The 27,938-nt window shown below is 43.7% G+C and overlaps 1 protein-coding gene across 1 annotated transcript; it reads left to right on the top strand.

Annotated features, from left to right (window-relative positions):
* Positions 1-4,400: 4,400 nt before the first annotated feature.
* On the top strand, positions 4,401-24,747 carry LOC146009112 (uncharacterized). The gene is made up of 3 exons (XM_083149172.1): positions 4,401-6,301; positions 7,101-7,188; positions 22,591-24,747. Exons 1-3 carry the CDS (start codon positions 6,196-6,198, stop codon positions 22,829-22,831), a joined length of 435 nt encoding a protein of 144 aa, XP_083005298.1. The 5' UTR covers positions 4,401-6,195; the 3' UTR covers positions 22,832-24,747.
* Positions 24,748-27,938: the final 3,191 nt, after the last annotated feature.

The raw sequence follows: 27,938 nt of genomic DNA, 5'->3' as shown, positions 1-27,938 counted from the left end.
CTTGATCCCGTAGGTAGGTCCCAGGGTCCGGTCCGGTGGCTTGGTTCCAGGGCTGGTCAGGGTCCGGGGCTCCAGGGCTGAAGAGTCCGGGGTCCTGGATCCGTAGTAATCCAAAGGGGTACCTGGGGAAGGAAATCCTACTCACCTGCTCCTGTGGCGACCACCCCGGCATCCGCTGTACACTAGAGACGCAGAGATCCTTCTTTCTCTGCGTCTCTACTCAGAATGATTTCTGGCCAATCAGGAGCCGACTTTCTCGGCTCCTGAATACCACTATCTCTAGAATACCAGTGAATGAGTGAGTGATAGAGCAGACGGGAGGAGAGCAGTGTGACTTCCCTCCTAAAGTCATTGTAGCACACAGTTCTCACCCATATCATAGATATTTCAACAACTTTTAATAAAGTGAAACACAGAGTAGATGCAAATAAACATTGTGAAAGCTGGACTATAAAAGATGAAGGACATATTTTGCCATTGAGACCATTTCTCTGGAAAAACATATAACCTTATTTAAGATGAGCCTAACACAGTAGATATCAGACATATATCCTACATAGGGCAAATTTACACTGCAGATTATAGTCAGCTTTCAGTGACAATTTACCAAGCTCCAAAATGCTTTTAATTTGTGGAGACATTATTGCTGGAAAGGGTTCCTCCAGTAGCTCCCATGCCTATGAATTATTGCTGGAGAGGGTTCCTCCAGCAGCTCCCATGCCTATGAATTATTGCTGGAGAGGGTTCCTCCAGTAGCTCCCATGCCTATGAATTATTGCTGGAGAGGGTTCCTCCAGTAGCTCCCATGCCTATGAATTATTGCTGGAGAGGGTTCCTCCAGTAGCTCCCATGCCTATGAATTATTGCTGGAGAGGGTTCCTCCAGCAGCTCCCATGCCTATGAATTATTGCTGGAGAGGGTTCCTCCAGTAGCTCCCATGCCTATGAATTATTGCTGGAGAGGGTTCCTCCAGCAGCTCCCATGCCTATGAATTATTGCTGGAGAGGGTTCCTCCAGTAGCTCCCATGCCTATGAATTATTGCTGGAGAGGGTTCCTCCAGTAGCTCCCATGCCTATGAATTATTGCTGGAGAGGGTTCCTCCAGCAGCTCCCATGCCTATGAATTATTGCTGGAGAGGGTTCCTCCAGCAGCTCCCATGCCTATGAATTATTGCTGGAGAGGGTTCCTCCAGCAGCTCCCATGCCTATGAATTATTGCTGGAGAGGGTTCCTCCAGTAGCTCCCATGCCTATGAATTATTGCTGGAGAGGGTTCCTCCAGCAGCTCCCATGCCTATGAATTATTGCTGGAGAGGGTTCCTCCAGCAGCTCCCATTCCTATGAATTATTGCTGGAGAGGGTTCCTCCAGTAGCTCCCATTCCTATGAATTATTGCTGGAAAAGGTTCCTCCAGTAGCTCCCATGCCTATGAATTATTGCTGGAAAAGGTTCCTCCAGTAGCTCCCATTCCTCTGAATTATTGCTGGAGAGGGTTCTTCCAGCAGTTCCCATGCCTATGAATTATTGCTGGAGAGGGTTCCTCCAGCAGCTCCCATTCCTATGAATTATTGCTGGAGAGGGTTCTTCCGGCAGTCCCCATGCCTATGAATTATTGCTGGAAAAGGTTCCTCCAGTAGCTCCCATTCCTCTGAATTATTGCTGGAGAGGGTTCTTCCAGCAGCTCCCATGCCTATGAATTATTGCTGGAGAGGGTTCCTCCAGTAGCTCCCATTCCTATGAATTATTGCTGGAGAGGGTTCCTCCAGCAGCTCCCATGCCTATGAATTATTGCTGGAGAGGGTTCTTCCGGCAGTCCCCATTCCTCTGAATTATTGCTGGAGAGGGTTCTTCCAGTAGTCCCCATTCCTCTTCCGAATGCATTTTTAGGAGCTCTAAATCCCCTGAAAAAAAAGATAAAAACTCATGTCGACCTTTTCATGTTTCTACCTTTTTCATGTCAACCTTTTGGCCATGCCAACATTTTGGTGTTGACCAATTGACAGTCTATCTTGACAAACTGTGGAAGCAATCCCTTGCATGTTCAGGCCAGTTGCTTGAAGGTCTTTATTACTGTATATGTGGTTTCTTTGCAATGGGGAACCTCTGAAGAAATTGTTCCTGAGCCTTTTCTGCTAATCCTGCCAAATGTGGAGAATCTCCAGCCACTTATCATTATTACCAGTTATTTCTACAGCGTTTTACAGAGAAAGGGGCAGATGTATTATAGTGGCGTATAGTGCACCACTATAATACTTCCTGCTTTGCCTCATTAACGAGCAAAGCAGGAAGGGACATCGACAGAATGTATTAACAAACACAAACTCCCCCGTCCGGCGATGATCCCCTCCTGGAGACAGCGCATCAGTCTCCTTCCCCCCCGGCGAGCTCTCCACCGCAGCCAAGAGTCAGCAGCAGGGATTGCTGTGGAGATAGGGCTTCGCCACATTGCTGTTGGCGAAGCCAATAGCGTCAGCAGGCGGAATGGTGCAGCCAAGCGTCAGCAGTAGGGACAGGGCTGTCCCTGCTGAGGAGATAGGGCTTCGCCACCCTGCTGGCAGCGGGCAGAACGGTCAGTGCTGCTGACCGTTCATACATTCGCCCTGCAAAATTTAGATAGCAGCGCATAGCACCCCTGTCATTTAGCGCACACAGCCTCCTTCATACATGGTGGAGAAGCGGTATCAGTGCACATAACGTGCGCTGATAACCCTTCTCCCCCATAACAACACTTCATACATCTGCCCCAATATTTGAACATTCACATCAGTCCCTGCCCCAGTAGTGCTTACAATCTATATTCCCTACCACATGATGTACATGCACACACAGACATTCTAGGGTTCATTTTATTGGGAGCCAATTAACCGAACATTATATTTTTAGATTGTGGGAGGAAATCACACACGCAGGGGGAGAATATACAAACTCCACACACTTAGGGAATCCAACCCATGACCTCAGCACTGTGCGGCAGTAATGACAACCATTACACCATCCGTGCTGCCCACTTCCTGCCAGATCTTTTTATTCAGCCTCATTTCCTCAACTCATGTTGAGCCAGCCCTCCCCACACTTGGGGAACCCTCTCCCCTTCTTTTTTACCACCTTATTCATCTGTCTCCACAGATGAATGGTAACTCATAAAAAGAGTTATCTCCAGTGACCATTGGGCAATTGCACACCCCACAGTGGCCACATCAATAGTGTGGACTCACTAACACCATTGGATACAAACACCTCCAAATGGCCTTTGAGACTTGCATCATACCCTAATTCATCTGCTAGAGAACGTGAGGATTCATGCTTATCAGGTCTGGACACCTTCAAATGGAGTGGTAATTAGTACGAAGATTCTTTACATCTATTCCCCCAATAAGAAGAACTGCCAATCTGAGGGCAATGTAGGAACAGACCCACTTCTGTCTCAAAAGACCACAGTGCCTCTGCAGCCCCACCCCCCCAGAGTGTCATTGCAGTTCCCACAGTGTCCCTCTCCAGTGACTAGCCCCCACAGTTTCCCTCCAGCCAGTGCACTACTTCTCTCTTCTTTATATTTTGGCTGCCATTACAGCTTCCCAGCTCTATCTTTCTCCAGTACCACTGTGCCCCTAGCCTCCCCCCAGCATATGTGCCTGAGCCGCAGTGCGCACACTCAACGAGGGAATTGCGAATGTGGTCGCACAAAGGAATGAGTTGCAAAGTGAGTGACAGGAAGGCAGCATTTAGGGGTGCTAATGGGGAGTGGTCATATCATGGTCGTTGAGATGGCATTTTCTGGAGGTGCTTAAATTACCAGTTGTGATCTCACCTGCGACCCAGGAGAGCAGCTCAGCCTGTTTGTCTACAGAGGCACTCAGATTCTCCAACGTGACCCAATTTGTGGTGATGTTTCCGATGTATCAGCAATTATATGCTGTCGTACAAAAATCATACGAGCCTGCCTATGGCCGTAGCTATGCTCAGGTTAGCTGTTGCCCATATTAGCATATCATCGCAATGGAATACGGCAAAAGACAGAAACGGCAGCAGCAAAAAAGACTGCACCTCAAAGGCTCAGCAGCTGTTCTGTAGCGTCCACCTCTGAACCAGCCCCTAAGTACTGTACCAATGCAAGGACCGGGACTGATTCTTCCAACACAAAGGTATGAATTGATTCCCAGACATTTTCGATTGACCTCTGGACCTTAAATCTCTATCCTGCAGTTGGCATCCTCATGACGCCACCACAAGAGTTACATTATCCTTTGGAATTTAGCATGGATTTTATTTTCCAATCTTATACCTTCTGTAGCTGTCTTTGTGTATTTATCGGTAATACATTCTGCCATGTGCATACAGTCCTTTCATCTGTCTTTATTCTCCAAACATTACTGGATTTACCATAGATATAAATCCACCGGCTTTCTGCTGAGCAGATTGTTGCTCCCAGTGTGTGCCAAGCTTGTACAAAGACTCTTAAGGATCCTATGAAACGTTTGCTCTGATATGTAGCAGGAATAACATGTGACTGTGCGACAGTGCTAACCTGCTGTGTCACATTCAGGCTTGGTGGACCTGTAGGTCTGTGCTGCTTTCCAGCCCTGTGCTCAGTGACGAAGGACCCTCCATTGCAGTACCGGTGAAAGAAATCCATAATTACAAACACATTGCCCTTGTTTAAGTTTCCAGGAATTTTCATCGGCTCTGTGGTTAGCGAAAGACAAATACAGGGCGACATCTCCAACTGTGGTTTGCAGGAGAGATGGAAACGGAACCTGAGAGCCGACTATTAACAGTGCTGCGGAATACTCTGGCCCTGAGTCCTGAGCATTAACCCTCTGTCTGCTGCACCAGATGGCACTACAGTATTATGAATGTATCAATGTCCATAATGTAGATAAAGGTGTTATGAATGCTTTTTTCATTGTATTAGCTGCCAAATGCATTTGGTAAAGGTTCCTTTGTAAATATGGTCCCAATTCAGACCTATTCGTAGGACTGCATGCGTGGGGTCATGGCTTGTCATCGCTGGCTGACCGCAAGTGAATAGATAAGTGAATAGCATTGGTGGTCACTGTGGGTTGCACCTTAGAATTTTTTGGGAGTCCCGTAAAAAGCAGGTGGTGCCCGGCCATTGGGAGGGACGGCTGCTGACGTTATCAGCAGCCTTGATCTCCCCATGTTTATCGCTTCTGCATGTGGGAATTCATTCTATGGTAAGTGTGTGCATGGCTGTGAACACAATCGGAGGGGAGACACTCTGGCAGGGCGGCTTGTAAGGATCGCTGGTCTGAATCTGGCCTTAAGTTCAGTATTCAAAAGCTGCATAGTTTATGTTACAGTAGGGAAATGTTCACCAGTCCCAGCACATTCAGCCCGATAGGGCCACATAGATGGGTGATCAAATTGTACAAGACTCTATGGTGTTTGATCCAATCAGTTGGATCATGTTCATTACATATTGGGGGTTTGGAAGTAGGTCACACATAGGCCGATGACGTCATCTTCTAAATAGATTTATAGACATTTCCCAATGATGATTATATGTGGCTGGATTTATCAAAGATAAAATGCGGACACACGTATATAAATGCTGTTTTCAGATTTCTGACATTTCTCATATGCACCATGCTCTAGAACAGGGGTGGCCAAACCGGTCCTCGAGATCTACCAATGGTCCACGTTTTCCAGGTTACCTAGCTGGTGCACAGCTGTAGTCATTACTAACTGTCACATTTTAAAACCTGCTGCATTCATTCCTACTATAGATCCACAGGTTGCCTGGAAAACATGCACCGTTGGTAGATCTTGAGGACAGGTTTGGCCACCCCTGCTCTAGAATGTAATTCTGGAGCTTGGATCTGCCTAATAGAAACCCATAGACTTCTATTCACAATGTGCACTGAGAGGGATCCAATCAAATCCCTTCTATACGCCTGCGATGAGTGGTGGGGGGCATCACATGCAAAATACAATGCTTGAAGCATCCAACCCTTGTTTACCCACTGATATCCCTTCATTTACAATATGGACACATTTTGATAAATAGAAAAATCATTTAAAAAAAGGCAGCTTGGTACAACCGTCCTCCTTTACGGGTTGCGTATTTGGATCAGTTTGTTATTGTAAACTAAATTGCTCTTTAGTTCTAGACTATCTACAAAATTAATAAAGGAAGTCTAGATACTGTACAGTATGTCACAAGGAATGGAGTGAGATGAAACATCAACCAGGACCAGAGCTATCACTAGGCAGCTTTAGGAGCTGGCTCCTGGGAGGCACCATTGGGTTCTTCTACCACAAAAATGAAAGCTTTCCATCAGGTCTGTAGTATTTCATATATGACTTTACAGAAACTTACTTTATTGGCTTCTGATGCCCGAAACCATGGCACACCGGTGCTCCCTTGTTAGCTTATCCGTCTTGTTGTTTGTTGAACCGAAACAATAAAGTTTATAAAGTAAAACATTGTTCAGTTGAGAATACACATAGGAGGTACAAACAATTGTCTACATGTTCCCTTCATACCATCAGACAAAAACATAAAATCAAATAATAACAGTTCACGGCCCTAATAGTCACAAACCAAATATATTGGCCGCAAAATCAAAATATGGAAAGGGGCATGCCCCATAAAACCGCCGGCAGACAGTCATAAAATTAAGTATAATAATGATATGGTGAACAATAAAAAAAGAATAATAAAAAACATAAACCATAATGAGATAACAAAATGAGAAAAGAATTTGAATGCCCAGAGTCCTCGATCGATCCATGAACAGATCCACCCAATAAACAAAGGAGAAGTAGGCGAGAGAAGAAGAATAGAGTTGAATGTATTGAATTGTGGCATTCATTTTACCTGTACTCACTTGTGGTGCCTTATAAATAAAACTATGATAATAATAATAATAATAATGTAAAAAAGAGAAGAGCTCAGAGCATGACAGGACATCTATTGCCCAAAAGTTGATACCATGAGGTGAGCCCCATGCAGTTTTAACAGTCCAGAAATAATTGGGAATGGTGAGCCTGCTGTCTTTATTTTTTACCGCAGAATTGAATATAAGCTACAATTGTAAAACTCTTTTTTTTTATTTTGTAATTGAATCCTGTTTTCAGTTTTAAAGAAAATGTCCAGGAAAAAGAGGATTTCACCAATGACTCTCTCGACTTTACCTGTCAGAACTGCCTCCAATGACACATGGCTGTAAGTCCGTACTGAATTGTATAATTATGCTATGATTTATGTTTCCTGCAAGAATGTAAAATGACTGTACAGTGTGGTTATGTTACTGCACTTACCAGGGGCTTAAGTACACCCCAGTTGCCTGGAGCAGGGTCACCGACAGGGAGGTGCTGTGGGTACAGCTGCCCGGGCCCCAGACTCTGGATGGGCCCAGGCAGCTCCTTTTGCCCACAGTAACCCTGGGCTGTGTGCTGCCTGCGCTGCGCTCGGTCCTCAGCAGGTCAATCCAGGAAGCTGACTGCCAATTAAAATGCTGCACTGGCTTTTGAGCCAATCAGAGCTCGTGTACCGTTAGCCAATCGTACCGCTCTGATTGACTCACCCGCTGGTGCTGCATTTTAATTGGCCACCAGCATCCTGCATTGAAGAAGCCAGGCTGTGCTTCGGAACCTGCTGAGTCAGGCGGTAATCAGTCCCGGGCCCCAAAATTCCTGGGGGCAGCCCTGGCCTGGAGGCAAGATAAGGCCTCCATACATTATGTGATTTTGGCCCGATTTCTCTGGATTCTGATAGATTGGGACAAGAAATCAGTTGAAATTGTCTCAATTCGCATGTGTATGACATTTGATCCAAGTCAGAGGTCAGACTCCTGCCCATCTGACCTCCGACTTGGTCAGGTTCCGGTGGCAGGACATGGGATTGCAGAAAGACTGCATGCAATGGATCGCATGTGATCCTGCCGCCCGGGCAGCTCAAGGTGGATTGGATGGCCATACACTGCTGTGACTTCTTGCAGTAGTTTATGGCTACCTTCAGAGTTTGGTGCCCCGCCCCCTTACATAAAAGAGAAAAGTAATATGGTACGTGTATGTATATATGTGTATGTATATATGTAATAGATCTACAACTTTTGGGTGTGCACTGATCAGTGATCCGTTGGGGGATCAGAGATATTTAGCATGTGAAAATGTCCTAATTTTGCAGTCAGGACTGAATTGGGCCCATAGTTTGTTGCAAGAAAAGACGGCAAGTTGTTGTGAAAACGAAGGGATTGGACTATGGCAAAAGTTGGGTCTGCTGTAATTGAAGGTGAGGCTAATAGTATAATGACCATGTAGAAAATGTCAATCGTTTCAATTACATTAGCAACTATTGTGAAATAAATGTCAAATACAGTACCTCAGCATACAATACAAGGGAAGTACTATATATTTATTATTATACATCAGCATTAGTAATCAGGTCTGTTTCCACAAAGAATGGTTTTCTCTTCATCTTGTCCTATCATATGTCCCACTTCATGTTCCTGGTGTTATTTATAACATTATTTTAACATTGGTGTGTTACAAAAGAGTGATCACAACCAAAGTATAGGCAACAGAAGTATCCCCAACATTCAACATAAGTCACAGCAATATTTGTATTTTCCGCATTCACCATGATTTTAATGTTAAATAATATGTCATTAGAACGTACAGTCATAGGCGTGCGCAGCACATTTCATTAGGGGGTGCACATTTCATTAGGGGGTGTCTTAGACGCCCATTGGGTGTGTCTAAAACCACCAATCAGACGTGTCTACCATCAGCTATTGGCACTCGCTACAATATAAAACACCTCTCAGCCACACCATAATCTTCTGCCTAGTTCAGTTTTAATCTTCTAATTATTCTGTGTAACAGAACATGCAAATTAAGTCAGAAACATACATGAATGACGCAGGTATGTACATAGGCGTGCCAGCACATTTTATTAGGGGGTGCGCCATCAAAGGGGTGTGTCTAGCACCACCTATTGGGTGTGTCTAACATCACCAATCGGGCGTTACTACCATCATCTATTGGCACTAGCTACTATATAAAACATCTCTCCACCACACCATAATCTCCGGCCTATTTCAGTTCTAATTACTCTGTGTAACAGTACATGCAAATAAAGTCACAAACATATATGGATGATGCAGGTATTTAGTGATATGACAATGGTCTAGTACAATTAATAATGCAAAACATAATTGAATGATGGGCACTTCTTTTAATTGATTACAGTTATAAAAAACAAAAGTATTTGGTAAAAGGGTATTGCTGGTATTGCTAGTGGCAGGGAGGTGTTCATAAGGGTGGACACAGCATTAGGGGGTGCCTGTGCACCCCTAACACTCAATGTGCGCACACCTATGCGTACAGTAAGAATATGTGATGTATACTCTATGCTTAAGGGGTATATTTTTTGTGTGTTTCTCTGTAGTCTTAAAGGGGTAGACGTATTAACGGGACCTGCTGTGCCCATTTCTGACCTAATTACAGAATTTGTAAATCAAGCTATTTTCGAACGGCTATGTATGCGTACCGTAGGCATTACGCAATGACAAAGGGAATTAGCGACAGAAAACGCATATGAGGGCCGACAAAGTCAAAAGGTCATCTGGTCAAATAACTGACACGGACATCATTTAACAGGGTCAAACGCTCAGCATGCAAATGGTCAACACAAAAAAGTTGATACATTTTTTGTTATTTTAATCGTAACCTCCTCCATTTAGACTGTAAGCTCCTTGGAGCAGAACCCTCCTGTCCATCATCTTCCCCTCCTCCAGATACACAATTCAGATGTTTACACATTTATAAGGAGACAATAATACAATTCTATTATGATTTCATCACTTCGGAACATCAATGTATGAACCCAACAGGAAACATTCCAAAGGAGTATATGTTACCCTTTATGAACTACAGTATAAATTAAATATAGGGTTTTCATAAAACAATTATTTTGAGAGTGCCCCAACAAAAAGAGTTCTTCTTTTCTCTTCAAACGTGTTGTAATGTGTTCCACCTGTACGGCGCTGAAAACCATTTGTCGTGCCTTATAAATAAAATGTAATAATAATAATAACAACAACCATCCCCTCGCGCATCCAAACCCTCCCCATGTCAACCTTTCTGTGTCGAACATTTGCATGTTGTCCACCTAAGTCCAAGTCAACCATTTAGCTGTCTCTGTTTGACACTGTTGACCCTTTCGTTTTATGACTGTCGACCATCTGGCCTATTTCCTTTGCCCAACTGGTACTTGTTTCCTAGCACGGCCACACCGATTTCCATCGGGGTGGTCGTGTCGGAAAAATTGCGTCGATCGCATCGAATGCGAATTGGTCGCATGCGATGCGATCGACGCGACCGACCCGATTTTTTAATTGAATCAAATGTGAATAGGGTTCCTGGGACCCGATTTTACATTGGATTCAATGTAAAATATTCCCTAGACCCCCAAATTTTACAACGTAAACCCCATCCCACGATAGACGCCAACCCGAAGCGTGTCGAGCGCAGCGAGCCCGCAAGGGGTGGCGGTGCGCGTCCTCCGACCTTTTCATTTCCCTACTATCCACGTCGGCTTGGAGATGAGAATATATAGTGTGGCGAGCGCATAACTTCACAAGTATACGCGTCCCCTCGCTGCGCTCGCCACGCTGCGCTCGCCACACTATATTTTCTCAACTCCACGCCATCGTGGATAGTAGGGGAATGAAAAGGTCAGAGGACGCATATATAATGTGAAATGGGTCATATTGGCCCATTTCACATTTTTCACATTTTTTCCTATGTGAGATGGACTTAATCAAGTCCATCTCATCTTGTGCCATTATAATGGCACAAGACCGACGCGATGCTCACGATTTCAATGTTAAAAAATATTTTAACCTTGAAGCCTATGGCAAAATCGGGGGCATCGCGTCGGTCGCGTCGGGACCAATGTTAATGGTCCCGACCGACGCGATGCCCCCGATTTTTCCTTTGCCGGCAAAATGGACCTGATTTCAAAGGAAATCGGGTCCATCGCGGGGATCGTGTACCTTAAGTTAAAGGTACACGATCCCAACGATTGTGGCCGTGCTAGGAAATAAGTACCGCCCAACTTACTGCATTGGAACACTGTTCCCACATAAACCAACCATTACGGTTGTTGTGTGATGACAAAAGTAAAAATAGATCACCAAATGCCATATTGTACTTGCATATCATTGCGATAAAACAGAATTGTTACAGAAACGTGCTACAGAGAAGCCCCCAAAAGTATTTATTTTTATTCAATGACAAATTTCCATTTCCAGAGGCATTGATGGCCTTAATATTTGCCATCATGATGCTTTCATTAGCTACGTCCTGTGCCATATGAGACGTCACCTTTGCCAGTTCTCTTCGGAAGATGGAAGTGTCTATTTTCAATATGTCCATCGACAATAGAAACCAGAGGGATTCTCGACATGAGCTCCCCTCCTGCATTCCGCTGTTTACATTCTCTGCTTTTTGTTCTGCTCCATCCTGCACAAATGTCTCCAGATCCCATGGATTAGGGGGAAACTGTCCATATGGGGAAAATTTAGCAGGGAGTTAAAAGCCTGGCACTCATAGAAAACAGTTTTCATGGCATTACAGTTTGTGATGCCGAGATCTGCGTTTCATTTGAAATCTATCTGTGGGAGTAGGAGACTCAACAGGATGAAACAGAGTGTTAAATTGGGAGCGACATGGAACACATGGGGGGGGGGGGGGGATTTGAGTACGGTTGGATGAGAGGATGGAGAACTCAACAAGGGAGAACATGTTATGTAAGCATACTAGATAAAGCCTGATAACCACCTGGAGGTCAAATAGAGAGCATTTATTGGCCTAATTTAGTTCTGTACTTCAGTCGCACATATATTCATTTATGTGGTGGATCAATAAGCATGTCTGGTAATGGTAGGTAGAGAGCTTTAGTAACCTGTATATCTCCCAACATTTGCTTAGTGTGATTCAGGAATTAAAGGGACATGGATCTGAGTCAATAGAGGGGCATGTGAATGAGCCAATTGGGATCAGACATGCTTTATGGTCAATATTTCTTTCCTTTGTATACAGCATGCAGAACATTACCCATTCCCTGATGCTCTTCAATGATTGAGACCTACAGATGTTTCCTCATACATCATTGCTGCAGTCTCAGCTGATCCAAGAGCACCAGGTCCCATGAGACTTTGCTAGTGTCCGGTGTCTTTTTGCACATTTTTTGTTTGGGGGGGGGGGGGGGGGTGGAGTAGGGGGATGTGTCTTAGTAACAATACAAAGTAGACAAGATGCACTAGAAGACTGTGCTCTAAAGGAATTAATATTATAATGACATCACACACATACATACTGACTGTAAACATCAGAATCAGCTTTATTGGCCAGGTATACTTACTTATACTAGGAATTTGGTTGGATTCCTATGCAACAGCCAGGGTGGTAACACGTAAAAAAACAGTCACAGTACAGGGTGCCGGACGGGATCCTGACACTCATTTACCCATTGTCGGGATCCCGACTGTTAAAACACCGACAGATGGGTTCCCGACGGCCACCGGCTATTCTCCCTCGTGGGGGTCCACAACCCCCATAAAGGGAGAATAGAATAGGTGGCAAGCATAGCGAGCCACCGTGCCCACAAGGGGCTTTGTTGCGCTCGCCATGCTGTCTGAGTCCGGCCAGTCGGGATCATGACGTCGGGCTAATGACTGTCGGGATCCCGACTGTCGGAACCCTATACCACACCCATATATATATACTGTATAACACGATCAGATATGCACTACATTTATCCTGATGAGGGACATGGACATAAGGAACATACATTTACTGAGCTGTACAGCACCCAGGCAGCCATTTAGCAGCGCCACTTGGTGATTGCACCAGCCAGATAGGTAGCAGGAAGAAACAGTACAGATATAGGACATGTACAGATATACACTAGATGTATCCTGATGGGGGACATGGACAAGGGGAACATACATTTACTGAGCTGTACAGCACCCAGGCAGCCATTTAGCAGCGCCACTTGGTGATTGCACCAGCCAGATAGGTAGCAGGAAGAAACAGTACAGATATAGGACATGTACAGATATACACTAGATGTATCCTGATGGGGGACATGGACAAGGGGAACATACATTTACTGAGCTGTACAGCACCCAGGCAGCCATTTAGCAGCGCCACTTGGTGATTGCACCAGCCAGATAGGTAGCAGGAAGAAACAGTACAGATATAGGACATGTACAGATATACACTAGATGTATCCTGATGGGGGATCATGGACATGGGGAACATATATTTACTGAGCTGTACAGCACCCAGGCAGCTTTTATTGAAAGAAATCCTCTCCCAGACCCCTTATTCACCAATTTAATACTTATTTAATTTACTACAATGTATTACCCTGAGGGAAGGTTATAGAAACATTGTATACTATCGGACTGTGGGAGAAAACTGGAGTACCCCTTTTTTATGTAGTCCCTCAACGTATTTGAGAATTAAAATCAAAATGGGAAGCAGCTTATTAGTACTTCTATGGGAGCCTGGCAGAATAAAGAGGTCTCTCCCAGAAGATACTCTCTAAGGATGCATGGGGCTGCTCTGACTTGTAGCTCATTAATACATCAGGAGAACACTTGAAACATTAGTAACATTGCTTTAATAAATATATTCCCCTTACAACTGTATGCGCATAGCTCTTGTGCAATGCCTGTGTGCAGCTACGTTTTCTATGGACCTATAAGTTACAGTGTATGTCTGTATCTCTTTGTCAAATGCAAATATGTTCTGCCCATCAAAAGTAAACCATTTCAGACTCGTTTCAATTAATTGCAACTAAATTTTATCCTGATTATAGCTCTTCGGAGACTAAAAGTGAATTCCTGAAAGCACTTTACGCCATGTGTCCCATTTTTACAATTATAATGTAACATTTAATTACATTACATTTACTTTACCCACAAAACATGCTTCCATACAGTATAGTGCACAAGGCATCCATCTGCCTAATAACAAAAGTCTGATGGAAATATACTGTATGTGCACAACTTGAGGATGTAGCAGAGTTTATGTACACACCAGAGAATGCCTTACAATTACAAACAGCCCAGTTACTTGCCAGTGGTTGGTTTCCTTGAAGACATAGCAGGTACAGCTGTGCACACTGTTATACCCACACTGGTATATGGAGTGAATCTTGAGCGGAGCAGGTCGTTATTTAGACACAGCAGCCAATGAGTGCATGTAGGTACCAGGTAGTGATGCAAGGTGCTGGAACATTGGTTAAATCAGAAGGAAATCACAGTTCTCGGATAGTGTAACGGTTAACATTACTTTCTCATTGGTTTAATTCCCAGCATGGTTTGGTGTGGAGTTTATATATATATATATTCCCTGTGTCTACGTTGCTTTCCTTCGGTTACTCGGTTTCCTCCCACAGTCCAAAATGACACTTGTATCTTAAATGGCTCCCGATAAAAAATTAACCCTAGTGTGTATGTGTGTGTGTCCCCATGTTCATGTATTCAGGGCAGCCTAGATGGACCAAGTGCTGGACCGGCGCCACCACTAGGCAGCTTTAGGCATTTGCCTAGTGCGCCGGCCACTGGAGGGTGGTAATGAGCTGCAGGAGAGCAGGAAGATGAAAGCTGCAGCAGCTGCCAAGTACGGCACCCAGTAGTTCGTACCAGCAGGGAGCAGTGCCGTACGCCCCCCGTCCTCACCCCCCCTGCCTGGATCCTGCCCGTGGAGCATTGTTAAACTCGCTGCCCTCCCCCCCTGTGCTGATCGTCAGCGTAAATCTTCGGCGGGGGTAGCGCCTGCACACCGCCCCCCCCCCCTGGAGCTAGTTAGCGGCAATCCACGGCAGGTGCCGCTGCACACCCCCTGCTAGTCAGCCGTAGAGAGGCGCGCACCCCCCCCCTGGAGCGAGGAAATCGTCAGGTGGGGCCCCTTCCCCCCCCGTGAGCCTCCTCTGTGGACTGGGTCAGAGCAGGTGAGCAGGGGAGGGCGGGGGCAGGGGTTGGTCGCCTGGGGCACTGACAGGGCTTGCCCTGGCCAAGTGGTTCTTATCTGCTGCCAAATTCTATAGTTCTATGTTATAGTCTACAGTCTCAAGATGTCGCCACACCTGCTCAATAGTAGCCTTGGTGGCCATCTTGGTAATAGGAATGAAGCCTCCCTGAAGGAGTAGCAACATGGAGCCTGAGCACTAGCACACTTGACTTACAGCAAAGTACAGTCACTGCAATCTTTTAAGATGTGAAAAATGACATTTAAAAGAAATCCACGGTGAACCCCAAAATGTGCTTTCTGTAGGAGATCATATGAATCTCAAAACATGAAATCTGTTTTTTGCTTTTGTGTTCCTGTCATCAGTAATACTTGCTCCACTGTTGTTCTTGATCGTAATTGTGGTTCATGACACCCTCAGCCATGCCCTTACTCATAGTATTAGGCAAAGTTGTGCAAAATATGGTGGAAGGTGTTTTTAAAAAGGCAAAGCAGTTTTCAATATGAGGAGTCTATTTTATTTATTTGTGTATATATATATAAAATAATAAACTACCTGTAGCAGAAATATAATCATGTTGTTAATGTCTTTGCTACTTTGATTGATGTCTACAATGCTGTAAAATGGCTGCCACTTTTGACTCATTTGATTTGTTATAAATGTTATTCTATTATTTTTTTATGATCATCCTTCAAGCATTTTCCACTTTAAGACGAGTGCACTTAGGTAGTCCTTCAGTTTCCATTTTCATTCCTGCTAACCATCAGATACTTGGGAGTCAGTGGACTGTTTCATTTAACATCTGGATGAAGTGTTTTGGTTTTGAATGCTGTATGCAGAACTGGGTGTAAAATGCTGGGGTCAGAATGAAATAGGTCACTATTTGTTGGTTATTCAAACCTGATCACACAACTGTGAATTTGCACCTGATTGGTCAGAAGCCACAGCCATCCATCCTGTCCTCTACACTTACATCAAATCCTATGACTGCTCAAGTCCTCCAGCCAAGTCGTAACTCTGGGAGACAATGGAGTCATCTGCCGCCGGGCTTTTGCTCCCAATGGGGCACCTTTCGTACAAGTTTGAATCAGTTAATAGAAAGCTGGCGATATGACTTCAGTGGCTGACTCCCCGTTCTAGCACGACAATATACGTCTTACTCTTTTTATTCTAAACATAATTTTTGCACACATGCATATATTTATATTAGGTGGTGTGTGTGGGGGGCACCAATATTTATCTTGGGACAAACTTGCACCAATGCCTCCACTACAGCTATATTTATGTGTGTGCATGTGTGTACATACAGAATATGTATATAAAACATTATAACGTCTTGTTTCTACTTTTGGAAACTGACTAATTTTGCTTTTTTTGTGAATGAGCACCAAGTTACAGAGTGCATGGTGCTACAATTAGAAAGCTGTGACTATGAGGTCACCATTGTGTGATGTAGGTGTGTAAGCTGTGTGAGCCATGGCTCTTTGCCCTGTGCTGAGGAAAATATGAATTATTTTCCTGAGTAACCTTCCCACCCACACAATTCTAATGGGAGACACCCTGTGGAATTGCCCTCATTTATTCTGCCCTATCTTGCCATAAGCATACAATAGGAACCAAACATCTAATTGCTGACACTGCATTCCTGCTGAAATATGTATAAATAATTATTTTATCTCTGCATTTTGTTCATTAGAGCCTCCCTGCTTACTATTTTACAGAATTGAATTTGTATACTTATTCACCTAGACTACCGATTTTAAATCCAAGAGAAAAGCATAATTCTTGCTAGAGTGGAAAGCATTATTTCATCAACTATAATGCATAGTTGCCTACCTTTTAAATTTCCTCTCCTGGTTAGGGATGCAGGGGGGGCTGATGTCATAAAGCCACGCCCCATTCCACAAAACGCTGTGATTAGCGGGTCTGCAAAGAGGGGGTGTTGCTTAAATGCAGCGATTTACTCCATTTAAGCCCTGCCCCTCCCCCCGTACAGCGCAAATTCCAGCAGTTGTAGTTGCGGGGAAGGGGGTTGCCTGGGCTCCGAGAAAATTGCGGGAGACTTGCCCACCATCCGGGGGGGGGGGGGGGCTGGGGACCCAATTTTCGGGAGACTTCCGGCCATTCCAGGAGGGTAGGCAAGCCTGATATAATGTGATCTTTTACTTTCTGCAATCGCACACATATTTCAATGTATTGAGATCCATCCATAGGGATCAACACAGTGCTGTTCTCTCCAAGAGCGGGATGTACAGTATCAATACTCGCATTTCTGTAGTGAAGTGGAGTCCTTTTTTCGTGGTGTTTTCGCTGGCTTTTTGCGGAGTTTTCCGCGTTATGTATGATTTTTTCCCTCTGTTCTTAGGTCTGCGGTAATGCAGACCTCCGTCGAAATCTTTTCGTTTTTTTGTTTTTGTGCGCATGCGCAGATGCGTCCTGCTGCTGGCTGGGTTTCCCCGGCTCGCAGCGCTCAGCTTTTTTTGACTTATCCATTGTATTGCTGGCGAACTGCAGTTGTGACAGTTCAATTATTAAAGTATAATGTATTTCCAGTGTTGTATTTACCTTATTGGGTTGTGCTTTGGGATGTATTTTACTTGTTGTATGGGAGGCAAGATTGGTTCTTTTTTGGAAGGTGTGAGGCACAGATCATCAGGGCTAGGCAATAGGCAGTGTGCCTCACACCTCACTGCCTCTTGCCTAGCCCTGATGATCTGTGCCTCACACCTTCCAAAAAAGAACCAATCTTGCCTCCCATACAACAAGTAAAATACATCCCACAGCACAACCTGTTTTCATAAGGTAAATACAACACTGGAAATACATTATACTTTAATAATTGAACTGTCACAACTGCAGTTCGCCAGCAATACAAGGCGAATTATGTGCAAGAAAAGCTGACACAGCGCTTCAGCTACAATACACTACAATGGGATGATCTTGCGTGCCGGAAACTCTGCAATATTTCAACCCGGCGGAGTTCAACAGGAATCCGAAACTTTATTCATACATCACACGAACAGTCGGCGGAAGCGAAAACGGGATGTCAGCGCGAGACGGTAAGCGTTGATACATCCCGCAGTATGAGAGAATCTTCTTATGCTGCAAGAAAAATAACCATAGTTAACTCTTTTGAGTACAAAGTGCATTTGTAAAAATAGGTGTGAAAACCTTTTAATTAAACCCTTTTAGTGCCACCGTTGCTTTGAGAGATCCTCAAAATATCCGTTAAAAATGCCAGCGCCGCTCACAGCATATATTATTTTTTTGGATGCAATATTTAACTAAACTATAATTAATGGATTTGGCCGTATTTGTATTTATTTGTACTAAAATAACAGTCGCTGTGAGCGACACTGGCATTTTTAGCAAATATTTGGAGGATCATTCAGAGCAATGTTGGCACTCAAAGGGTTGAAATCGTATATCACCATTGAAGGTACAGGTGGGCATCACATATCCCCAGGAGGATCCAGATGTAAATAGTAAGAGGAGCGTCCAGTCCTGGATAACTCTCTGCTCTCCTTGGTAGAACCTCACCCTCAGGATAGCAGTGTGCAGTGTAATGATGTACTCAGGGCAGCCGAGAGGTATGCCGGGCACCGGTAAAAATTTTGGGGGCATGGCCACCTCCCGTGATTAGGCCACGCCCCTTATTTTTATAGAGTGGGTGAAAAAACACTCTAACGTGGAACCCCTCCAGCAAGCCTGGGCCCGGGTAATTAGTACCGACTCTCCCCCCCCCCCCCCCCCCCCCCCTCTCGGCAGCCCTGGATGTACTCAGCTTTAATAGTCATGGGTTCATCATTTTTATGGATGCCCTATTAATACCTCCTATACTTCGCTAATTTTTCAATTGTTTCCAGTATCATTAATCATGTAACTGTCATCGTACAGTTCGTCACCAGGAAGTGACTCTCCGTGCTATTAGACTGTCCTGCTCAATAATGTTTTCGGCATGTTCCCTGACATGATGTCCCATGTGCAAAAATACTCCTAACTCCAGGTCCTATTCCGCACACTGTGACCATGTTGTCGGAAGTCCGTAACTGGATGTGATGGCTTAACGATTTGCATTCTGAGTACCCGGATCTTCATACTGTCGGGTGTGATTGCGTTCCACCCATTCATTTTGGAATGCAGAAATAGTCCTTTTCCATGTAATCCATATGGTGGTAAATACAGTAGATATCCATAAATATCTAAAAGAAACATAAAATCACTAAACTAACATAATATAAAAACATAGACACAACAATAAAGAAATGAAACATGTATGAATAAAAGTAGAAGAGGCCATCATTTTCACTATAAATTTTTTTTGGTACTTGTATACCTTCACGGCTCCCATCGCATGCCATATGTAGTGGCATGCGATGGCATGCGATGCGATGCGATTTTTCCGAGTTTTTTATGTATTTGTTGTAAAAATCGCATGCCATGCGATGTGATGGCATGCGATTTTGATCACAAATGCATCCAAATGCATTTAAATTAGTAGCAAACATGTTAAATGCACCCCAAATGTCTTTTTTCACACTGTACCACCCCCACTATCAACGCCAACCCGAAGCGTGGCGAGCGCAGCGAGCCCGCGAGGGGTGGCGGTACGCGTCCTACAACCTTTTCATACCCCACTATCCACGTCGGCGTGGAGTTGAGAATAGAAAGTGTGGCGAGAGCAGCGAGCTACCGAGCCCCGCGAGGGGACGCGGATACCTGTGAAGCCCGCGAGGGGACGCGGATACCTGTGTATCCGCGTCCCCTCGCGGGGCTCGCCACATTTCGGGCTCGGTGGCTCGCTGCGCTCGCCACACTTTCTATTCTCAACTCCACGCCGATGTGGATAGTGGGGGTATGAAAAGGTCGTAGGACGCATACCGCCGCCCCTCCCGGGCTCGCTGAGCTCGCCACGCTTCGGGTTGGCGTTCATAGTGGGGGTGGTACAGTAACAAATGCCCTTTGGGGTGCATTTAACATGATTTCAACACATGTCAATGATTTCTTTGAAAAATGGCATTGCATCGCATCACATCGCATGCGATGGCATGCGATGTGATGCGATTTTTTCTTATGCGATGCACATCGTGGGAGCCGTGTTACTACACAAGTACCAATTTTTTTAATTTAAAAAACACTTTTAGCCCATAAGGTAACACATTTTTTAATATATGAATCCACCGTATCTCTCCCTTGGCTAGTCTCACTTCTATATCTTTAGACCGCCAAGTGGAATTAATTTGTTCTATATCACAAAACATTTTAATACAATGAGGATTGGAGTTATGTACTTGCTTAAAGTGTGAAGAAACCGTATGGGTTTCTAAACCTCTCTTAATATTGCTGACATGTTCTGCCAAACGAACCTTTAAACTTCTACTTTTTTTTCCAATGTAAAATAAATTGCATTGGCATTATAAAACATATATATGACGTTTTTAGAATTACGACTATTAAAATCCTTAATGGCTTATACATTTTCTTTTACAGTGAATTCCTTAGTTTTACTAATACCCTTTGTTACTTTACAGATACATGGACGTAGACCATACCTATAAAAACCTTGACTTCTCACATATCAATAGCACTCTTGACCAGCTTACTTTTGATTGATGGGGCCCTTTTATTTATAAAACCAGGTATTTCAGGTAATTGGGTCCCAATGATGGGATCCTTTTTAAAATCTTCCAATTTATTTTAAAAAACCTTCTCTATTTCCTTATTTTGCCGATTAAAACAACTAATAAAAGACCATTGAGCTTTATCGTTATTTGGTCTCGGATCTTTTTTATCCATGTAATTTATTTCTTGTCCACAGTTTTTACTTTCTGTTGGGCATTTTCAACCAATTCCTTTGTGTGACCTTTTTTCAAAAAACATTCTCCTACTGTATCTCCAAAACTTGTGTTTCGCAAACACATGCATCAGTACAATTTATTTTTACTCAAGCCAATCATCATGGTGTGGACTCTCAATTAAGCTGTTAGAGTCTGTTGGTTTCCTGCAAACTCTGGTTTTTAGTGTCTTATTTCCTATATACTGTATATGCACAAGTCTAGATATACAATCTCAATATTACTCTTCTTAAAAACCAATTTAATATTAAAACTATTATCATTCAGATATTCACAGAAGAGATCTAATTCCTCAGATGATTTCTTCCAAATGAACAGGAAAACTTTGATACATTCACACCAGAGCACCAGGCCCGCCCCAGTTCCCCTCCATGCCAAACCTTTTGGTCTTCCCAGTATGACATGAAGAGATTTGTGTCATAATGGGAAGACCATACGGTAATGGCATGGAGGGGAGCTGAGGGCATGCCTGGTGCTCTGGCATCGATATATCAAAGATGAAAACCCACTTGATAGTATGAAGAGAACTGGAACGCAAATCGTTAAACGTCAAATCCGGTGACGGACTTCCAACAACATGCTTACAGTGTGGGAGAACGAGACCCGGAGTTAGGAGTATGTTTGCACAGGGGATGTGACGGGACATGCCGGATGCATTATTCAGCAGGACATTCTAATAGCACGGAGAGTCACTTCCAGTTGACGAACTTCACAAGGACAGTCACGTGATTAATGATACTGGAAAAAATTGAAAGATTAGCCAATTGTAGAAGGTATTAATAGGGCGCCCATGGAAATTTTGAACCCATGCTTCTGAGGAAGGACTATTGTCTGAATACGCATTAAAGCTACATGTAATATGTGAAGTACATGTAATATGTGATGTCCACCTTTACCTTCAATGGTGATCTGCGATTTTAACTATGTTTAATTTTCTTGCAGCATTTTCTGTGTTCCCTATGGATGAATCTCAATGCGTTTATTCTCATGTGAAATGTGAGTGTGATTGAAGAAATTGAAAGATCACATTATAATGGACGAAATTGCTCTATGTTTGTTTTCTTTGTTTTGAATCTGTAACATTGTTACCGGCCAGGAAAGTAACCTTAATAGCGTCGACCTGGCGACCATATATAGTACATTGTGCATGGTAACCACAGCCTTCCCGAGCCATTACGTATGCTTTCAGGTGCTGGTAAGATACTCCATATGCTGGTATTGCCCAACTATTGTTTTCTCACTGTAACTATATTAACGTCTATCAACATGTTTTCAGATCATTATGTTGAGAGTCTCCCCTTCCTAGGATTTATGGAAATAGAACTGTAATGTCCCAAAAAATATGTAAACAATAATGATTGCATGCTTTATTCATCTTTATATATTTCTCAATTTCAGTGGGATAAACTCTTCTTTGTAAATGGATGGACGTTTTTAATGTAAACCTACTGGTGGAAAACATCATCACAGAGGGGACCAATCTGAGCTAGTTAGAGGATTCTCGGTAATCTTAGGATTCCGTCTCCAAGAAATATTTGAAAAGAACAAAAAAATCACTATGTGCAAAGAAGGCTGTGTATTTGGGCCAGATGTAGTCTACAGAAAGGCTCTGTACAATGGGTGGTTTCAGTTAACATTTTCGCCCACCGTAACCTTATCATATACAGTATGTCTGGTTTGAATTTTGCTTTAACTGTATCTATCTGTCCTTCTTTCTCCTCAGCCCTCTGCGCTGTTTCTGCCGAGACTCTGGCATTTTGCACAAAGAAGAAATCTTTTTGAAGTGGATTTTTAAAGCCCCAGACCCTCTTAAACAAGCTCTTCGCTTTCCTTTCATCCTGATCACATATTCTAGTCTTGACCTCTCATATAACTTTGAAGAAAACATTCAGACTAGCTTCTGTATCTCCTCAAGAAGTTACCGGTATTTAACATTGGAAGTGTATTTTTCCAGTATGTTTTAGCTTTTTTTCTTATGTAAATATTTAAGTTACTTAGAAGAAGTGTTTCAATTATAGCTTCATGGGAACTTGTAAAATAACTTAAGGGGAGGTCAAATTATGACATTTTTGTTTCTGTCCCTGTCTTATTTTTTTTAGATTAACTTGAAGAAAAAACTCTGAAAGAGAGTAAAACTATAGGGAAAACTTCTCTTTGGGGGCACACTTATATAAAAATGTATGGCTTTGCCCGGTGGATCAGGGCTTTTGGAGGCGGGTTAGAGGGGATACTGAGACCCACTTGATTCATTTTGTACCATTTACTCCTGATTGGGTCATTTTGGGCATTTTCCAAGGGGAACGAGACTTGCGCCGGGTTGTAGAAAATATTACTTGCAATAAGTGAAGAGGCAAAAAAATACCTTTCTACAAGAATGCAACCCCCATTAAGGTTCAATTATATGAGGGGAAACTTACCTTTATCTTCCATATTACTTGGGTTGAGACCATGTTTGATAAAGAGAGAAGGGTTTTGTTCATTTTTCAGTACATAGGAATGCCTCATCGCAACTTTGCCAACATCAACGCAATCCAAGATTTTTAATAGCATGCATTTGACCCAGTGGTAAACCCTTATCCTGCTTGTGATCCCCAAATTGTGTTACCCAAAGGATGAGTGCCAGACATCCCCTCCTTTTTTTCTCTCCTTTTTCTGTTATTGTATTTCACCTATGCCAATATTTAAATGTTAGGTATCACAAATATTGAACCATTTACAAGTCGGCATATTATAATGAGCTACCGGGGAAATGCACTGATTCTTGTTTTATTGTATCTCATTTATTATTGCACGTACTATTTTATATGTTCAATTTAGCATTTTGCTTCGCTAAAAAAAAAAAAAGTACTGTATGGCTTTTTCCAGTGGTCTCTCTTCAGTATATCTAAGCCTGAACTTGTGTGTGCACCATCAGTCCCTGGAAATAGGGGGAATAATGAGGCTTGTTCAAATACAGCAGGCATGGGGAACCTTTGGCCCGCCAGCTGAGGTTGAACTACATATCCCAGCATGCCCTGCTACAGTTTTGCTATTTAGCCATGATAAAACGGTTGCAAGGTATACTGGGATGTGTAGTTTAACCACAGCTGGAGGGCCAAAGGTTCCCCATCCTGAACTACAGGCTCATTTTTATAATAGCCAATCCTTTTATGTATTCATTAATATTTCAATTCTTTGGTATTTATACAATTCAGGGGAAGAAATAAACCAGATTGATCACTTTTTTGGGATAGTTTCCCCTTTCTATATTTATTTTATACATTTTTACACACACACAGTATATTTCCTACAAGTATGCTTCCCAAAATGATGTTTTATGTTTGTTTTTGCTCTCTTGCAAGTCAGATATGTCACCTTGTGGAGCACCAGTAACAGAAACTTAGGTAAAATGTACTTGTCACACATATTGACGTTATCTCTAAGTTTTAGAGACATTGGCAGACATTTACTAAGTATACGACTAGATACAATTCGGATTCGGATTCTGGCTACGCCTATCTACGCCTGGCATTGTGTGCGTATTTGTAATATGTATGCATATTTTTTTTTACAAATTTACAAAGCTGTCATATTTTTACAATTCGTGTTTTCCAAAGGCGTATGGTGTCGTAATGGATTTGTTATTTCGATGCATATTCGTATTTCTGTTACCATACGTATTTTAGTCTGTTTTACGGGTGTTTTGTTCCTACTTTTACGTATGTATTTCCAATTAATATACGTATGTATTTTTTCTCAAAATAAAACCGACTTAGTGATTGGCTGCAAGTTACAAACTATGTCCAGCTATATATAAGCCCCCACACGCCCAAGCTCCTAGTGCTGTGAGGCAGTAATGATAACCATTACACCACCTGTACTGACATCCTGCAGAACTTTAAAAGAGTCCATACTATTTCATTGCCAATACCGTACCTCCCAACTGTTCCGATTTTTGCAGGAAAGTCCCGTTCTTTTGGGACTTTCCCACCCAGTCATGGCAGTGTCTTGCAGTGGGAGGGGCAGTTGGGAGTCCTCCCTGCCCACATGCGCGCAACGTCTATTCCTGGAGACTGGGGGCAGAGTGCTGGCCATGTCCCCAAAGTGGCAAAAATGGGGGGGGGGGAGTGGCCTTGCGGGAAAAGTGAATGCCAAATCATCCCTCCTACCTCCTTTTCAAAGTTGGAAGGTATGTATGCAAGAGTTTCAAGCAATAGAGAATGGATTGTAACTCACAGAAGAGTAATGGGCCCCATACATCAGCAATTAATTGTGACAATCCTGAGATCTGGAGATGATTGCCACAATTAATTTTAGATGTGTGGGCTCCCCCTTTTGGCAATCCCAATCAAAAATTAATAGGGATCGCCAATCGATTGCTTAATCAGATTTTTAAACATGCTTAATAATCTGGTATTATCTGCTGATCTTTTTTATATGTGTGGGCATTCCCAATTCGTCTTCTTTATCTATTTACATTATGAACAGCTGAAATGACAATCGATTGGGCAATTTCCAGATATGAAGATGCAATCCTTAGAAAAATCTGCCGATCACTGAAATAAATCTGTAATGTCAAATAGATTGTGAAATCCATTTATCTGGCCAAAAAATCCCTGGATCTGGAAATCCATTAATTGTGATTGCTGATGTATGGGGCCCATAAGAGTGACCACACAATTTATAATAACTGGTTTCTTTGCGCCTCAATTTATGCGCATGTAAAGACGCTTGGTGCAAACCGGTGTGGCAAATTGCTTTTTCGCCATCCCGTTTGCACCTAGCAGTGCAGGCGGGGGGCACGGGGCAGTGGCGAGGGGTCATGCCCATGGGAACACTCAGAGTTTCTTGGGCGTTCCCATGCTAATGTTCCCATGACACGTGTATGGGGCCGGCAGCTGACAGGAGCGGATGTCAGCTGGCCGCCCGCTTCCCGCACAGGGCGCCCATAGATGTGAGGTGTCTTACATCTGCGAGCACTGTAGAAATGTTTAGATGGTCAGCGATCATCAAATGATTTCCTCGTCGCGCGCAAGCTGTGAATGGATGTTTATGCAAAACATCCATTCGCGTGCGTGCGTGGGGAACACTGCGTGCGAGGGAGGAGCAGGCGACCGTGCAAGCGGTGGGTGGCATTTGGGGAACTAGCAAAGTTGTGAAATTCGCAGCATTGCAAGTCAACCAGAATAATGTCCATAATGTATTACAGCTTCATGTGAGCTAACCTCTGTTAAGTGTGCAGGTCTTCATTCACCTGTACAAGCCGGTTCACCGCCCTTTCCCTTCCACCCCCTGTAGCTATGAACAATGGGAGGTACAGCATGGAGCTTCTCTGTATTTCTCGCTGTGTTGATCACTCAATCTAAGAACACATACACAGCACCATATGCAACAGATCGAGCAATCACTCACACCCACAGCATCTATGACTAAAAATGATTCCCTTTCCCTAAAGAGCTGACAATCAAAATGTATTGCCAAAGATGAACTGACTCAATATAGTGTCACACATAGATGCCTGGGGTTTGAACTGTGGTCACGGAACTTTAAAGTAAATCTTTAGTAGTTGAACAGCAAGGACATTTCATAGCTGAGTCATTTTGATTTATCACACCTTCTGTATAATATCGCTGAAGTAAGATGGTGGTTTGGCAGCAGTATGGGAAGGTGAATGGGACACTTGAAGGCAGGGTTCCAGGTAACCCACAGCTAGTACAAAGCTCTTTTTATTCCCCTGGAGTAGTTATCAGCAGTAGCAGCCTGTAATCTGTGCAGCAGTACAGTAAGATAAGGCTGCTCCTTCCCTGTCATTAACCCCATGGCTGCACAAAGCGCACACACGCCTCATTCATGGACCTGCAGTCCTAGCCAGCTTTATAACAGCGAGCTTCTGATGGCTGGAGTATAACCGGCTGAGGGGAGTGCATGCGGTGCGCTGGCAGGCTGGCACTGCTGCAGATCAGTGCAGTGTGACTAGTGCACTGTGCTGTATCCTATTCCAGATTTCCTGAAAAAGGCGATATTATTGTTATTGTGCTGCACAGTACATGGTAAATACTACTGGACAAAGCTTACAGTTTGCATTAATGTTTTAACCCCTAGCTCCACTTTCTTCCTCACTCCGCAAAAGCCATGTCATGGGGGTATACTCAATGCCCTATGGCGAGCTGTGATGGCGAGCAGTGCTGATAACTTGTGGGTCAGCATTCAATGGACCACCCTGCACTTGCTGTTTATACCTCACTGTGGTGGAAACGGCGAGTGCGGCTATCAAAACGGCGAGGGTCACCGCTATATGCAGCAGGCTTGCCGCATTAGCAGCGGACCTCATCATTCGGGGGAATCCTCTCCATCCTCTGACGGCGAGGATCGAGGATTCCCCCGGAACATAGCATAGGACGAGTGGCCGACGAGGGGGTTAGACGCCAAGGATGGCTTGTTTTCAGCGATCCTTGCCAAAAACAAGCCACCCTCGCCACAGAAACCTCCTCGCCAGCATCATTGAATCCTGCCCATGGTGTCACATAGCTGTATAGGGTCCTGCAGTGCATTCAGAACCATTAAGAGGACTTTAGGTGCTAGGGTTGGTTGTAGCTATTGGGGTAGGATTATGCAAACCCCACCTCCCCAGGTTGTGCATCCGGGTATGGGTCATTGGGTCGACCCAAAGATGGTCGACAGGCCTTAGGTCAACACCTGAAATAGGTCGAAATGGCTAAGGTCGACAGGGTTGGAATGTCAACACAAGCATTAGCTCAACAAGAATATTTGTTAAGATTAACTGTACAACAACATTCCACTTTTACAATCAAGGATGAAAATATATGGTAGTAACACTGAAGGGCAATTCTAGCTCATGACACTTATCAATTAGGGGACATTAATGGCTGTTACCACCATATCTGGTGCTGTGCATTATATAATAAGTTCAGGAGGGTATACACTATAAGATAACCTGTGGCCGCTCTCACTGTCATAGCCGGCAACTCCGCCTTTTTGAGCTCCTCGGCTATGACAGTGAGAGCGGCCAGGAGTGGCCGCAGCCGTTGTACTGACAGCCTCCTGCAGCCAGCCATGTGACAGAGTTTGGGA

The sequence above is a fragment of the Crinia signifera genome, chromosome 6 (assembly GCF_055691185.1).
Source record: "Crinia signifera chromosome 6, ASM5569118v1, whole genome shotgun sequence".
Classification (NCBI taxonomy): domain Eukaryota; kingdom Metazoa; phylum Chordata; class Amphibia; order Anura; family Myobatrachidae; genus Crinia; species Crinia signifera.
Note: the sequence above shows the minus strand (reverse complement) of the source record. Positions and strands in the feature narration are given on the sequence as shown.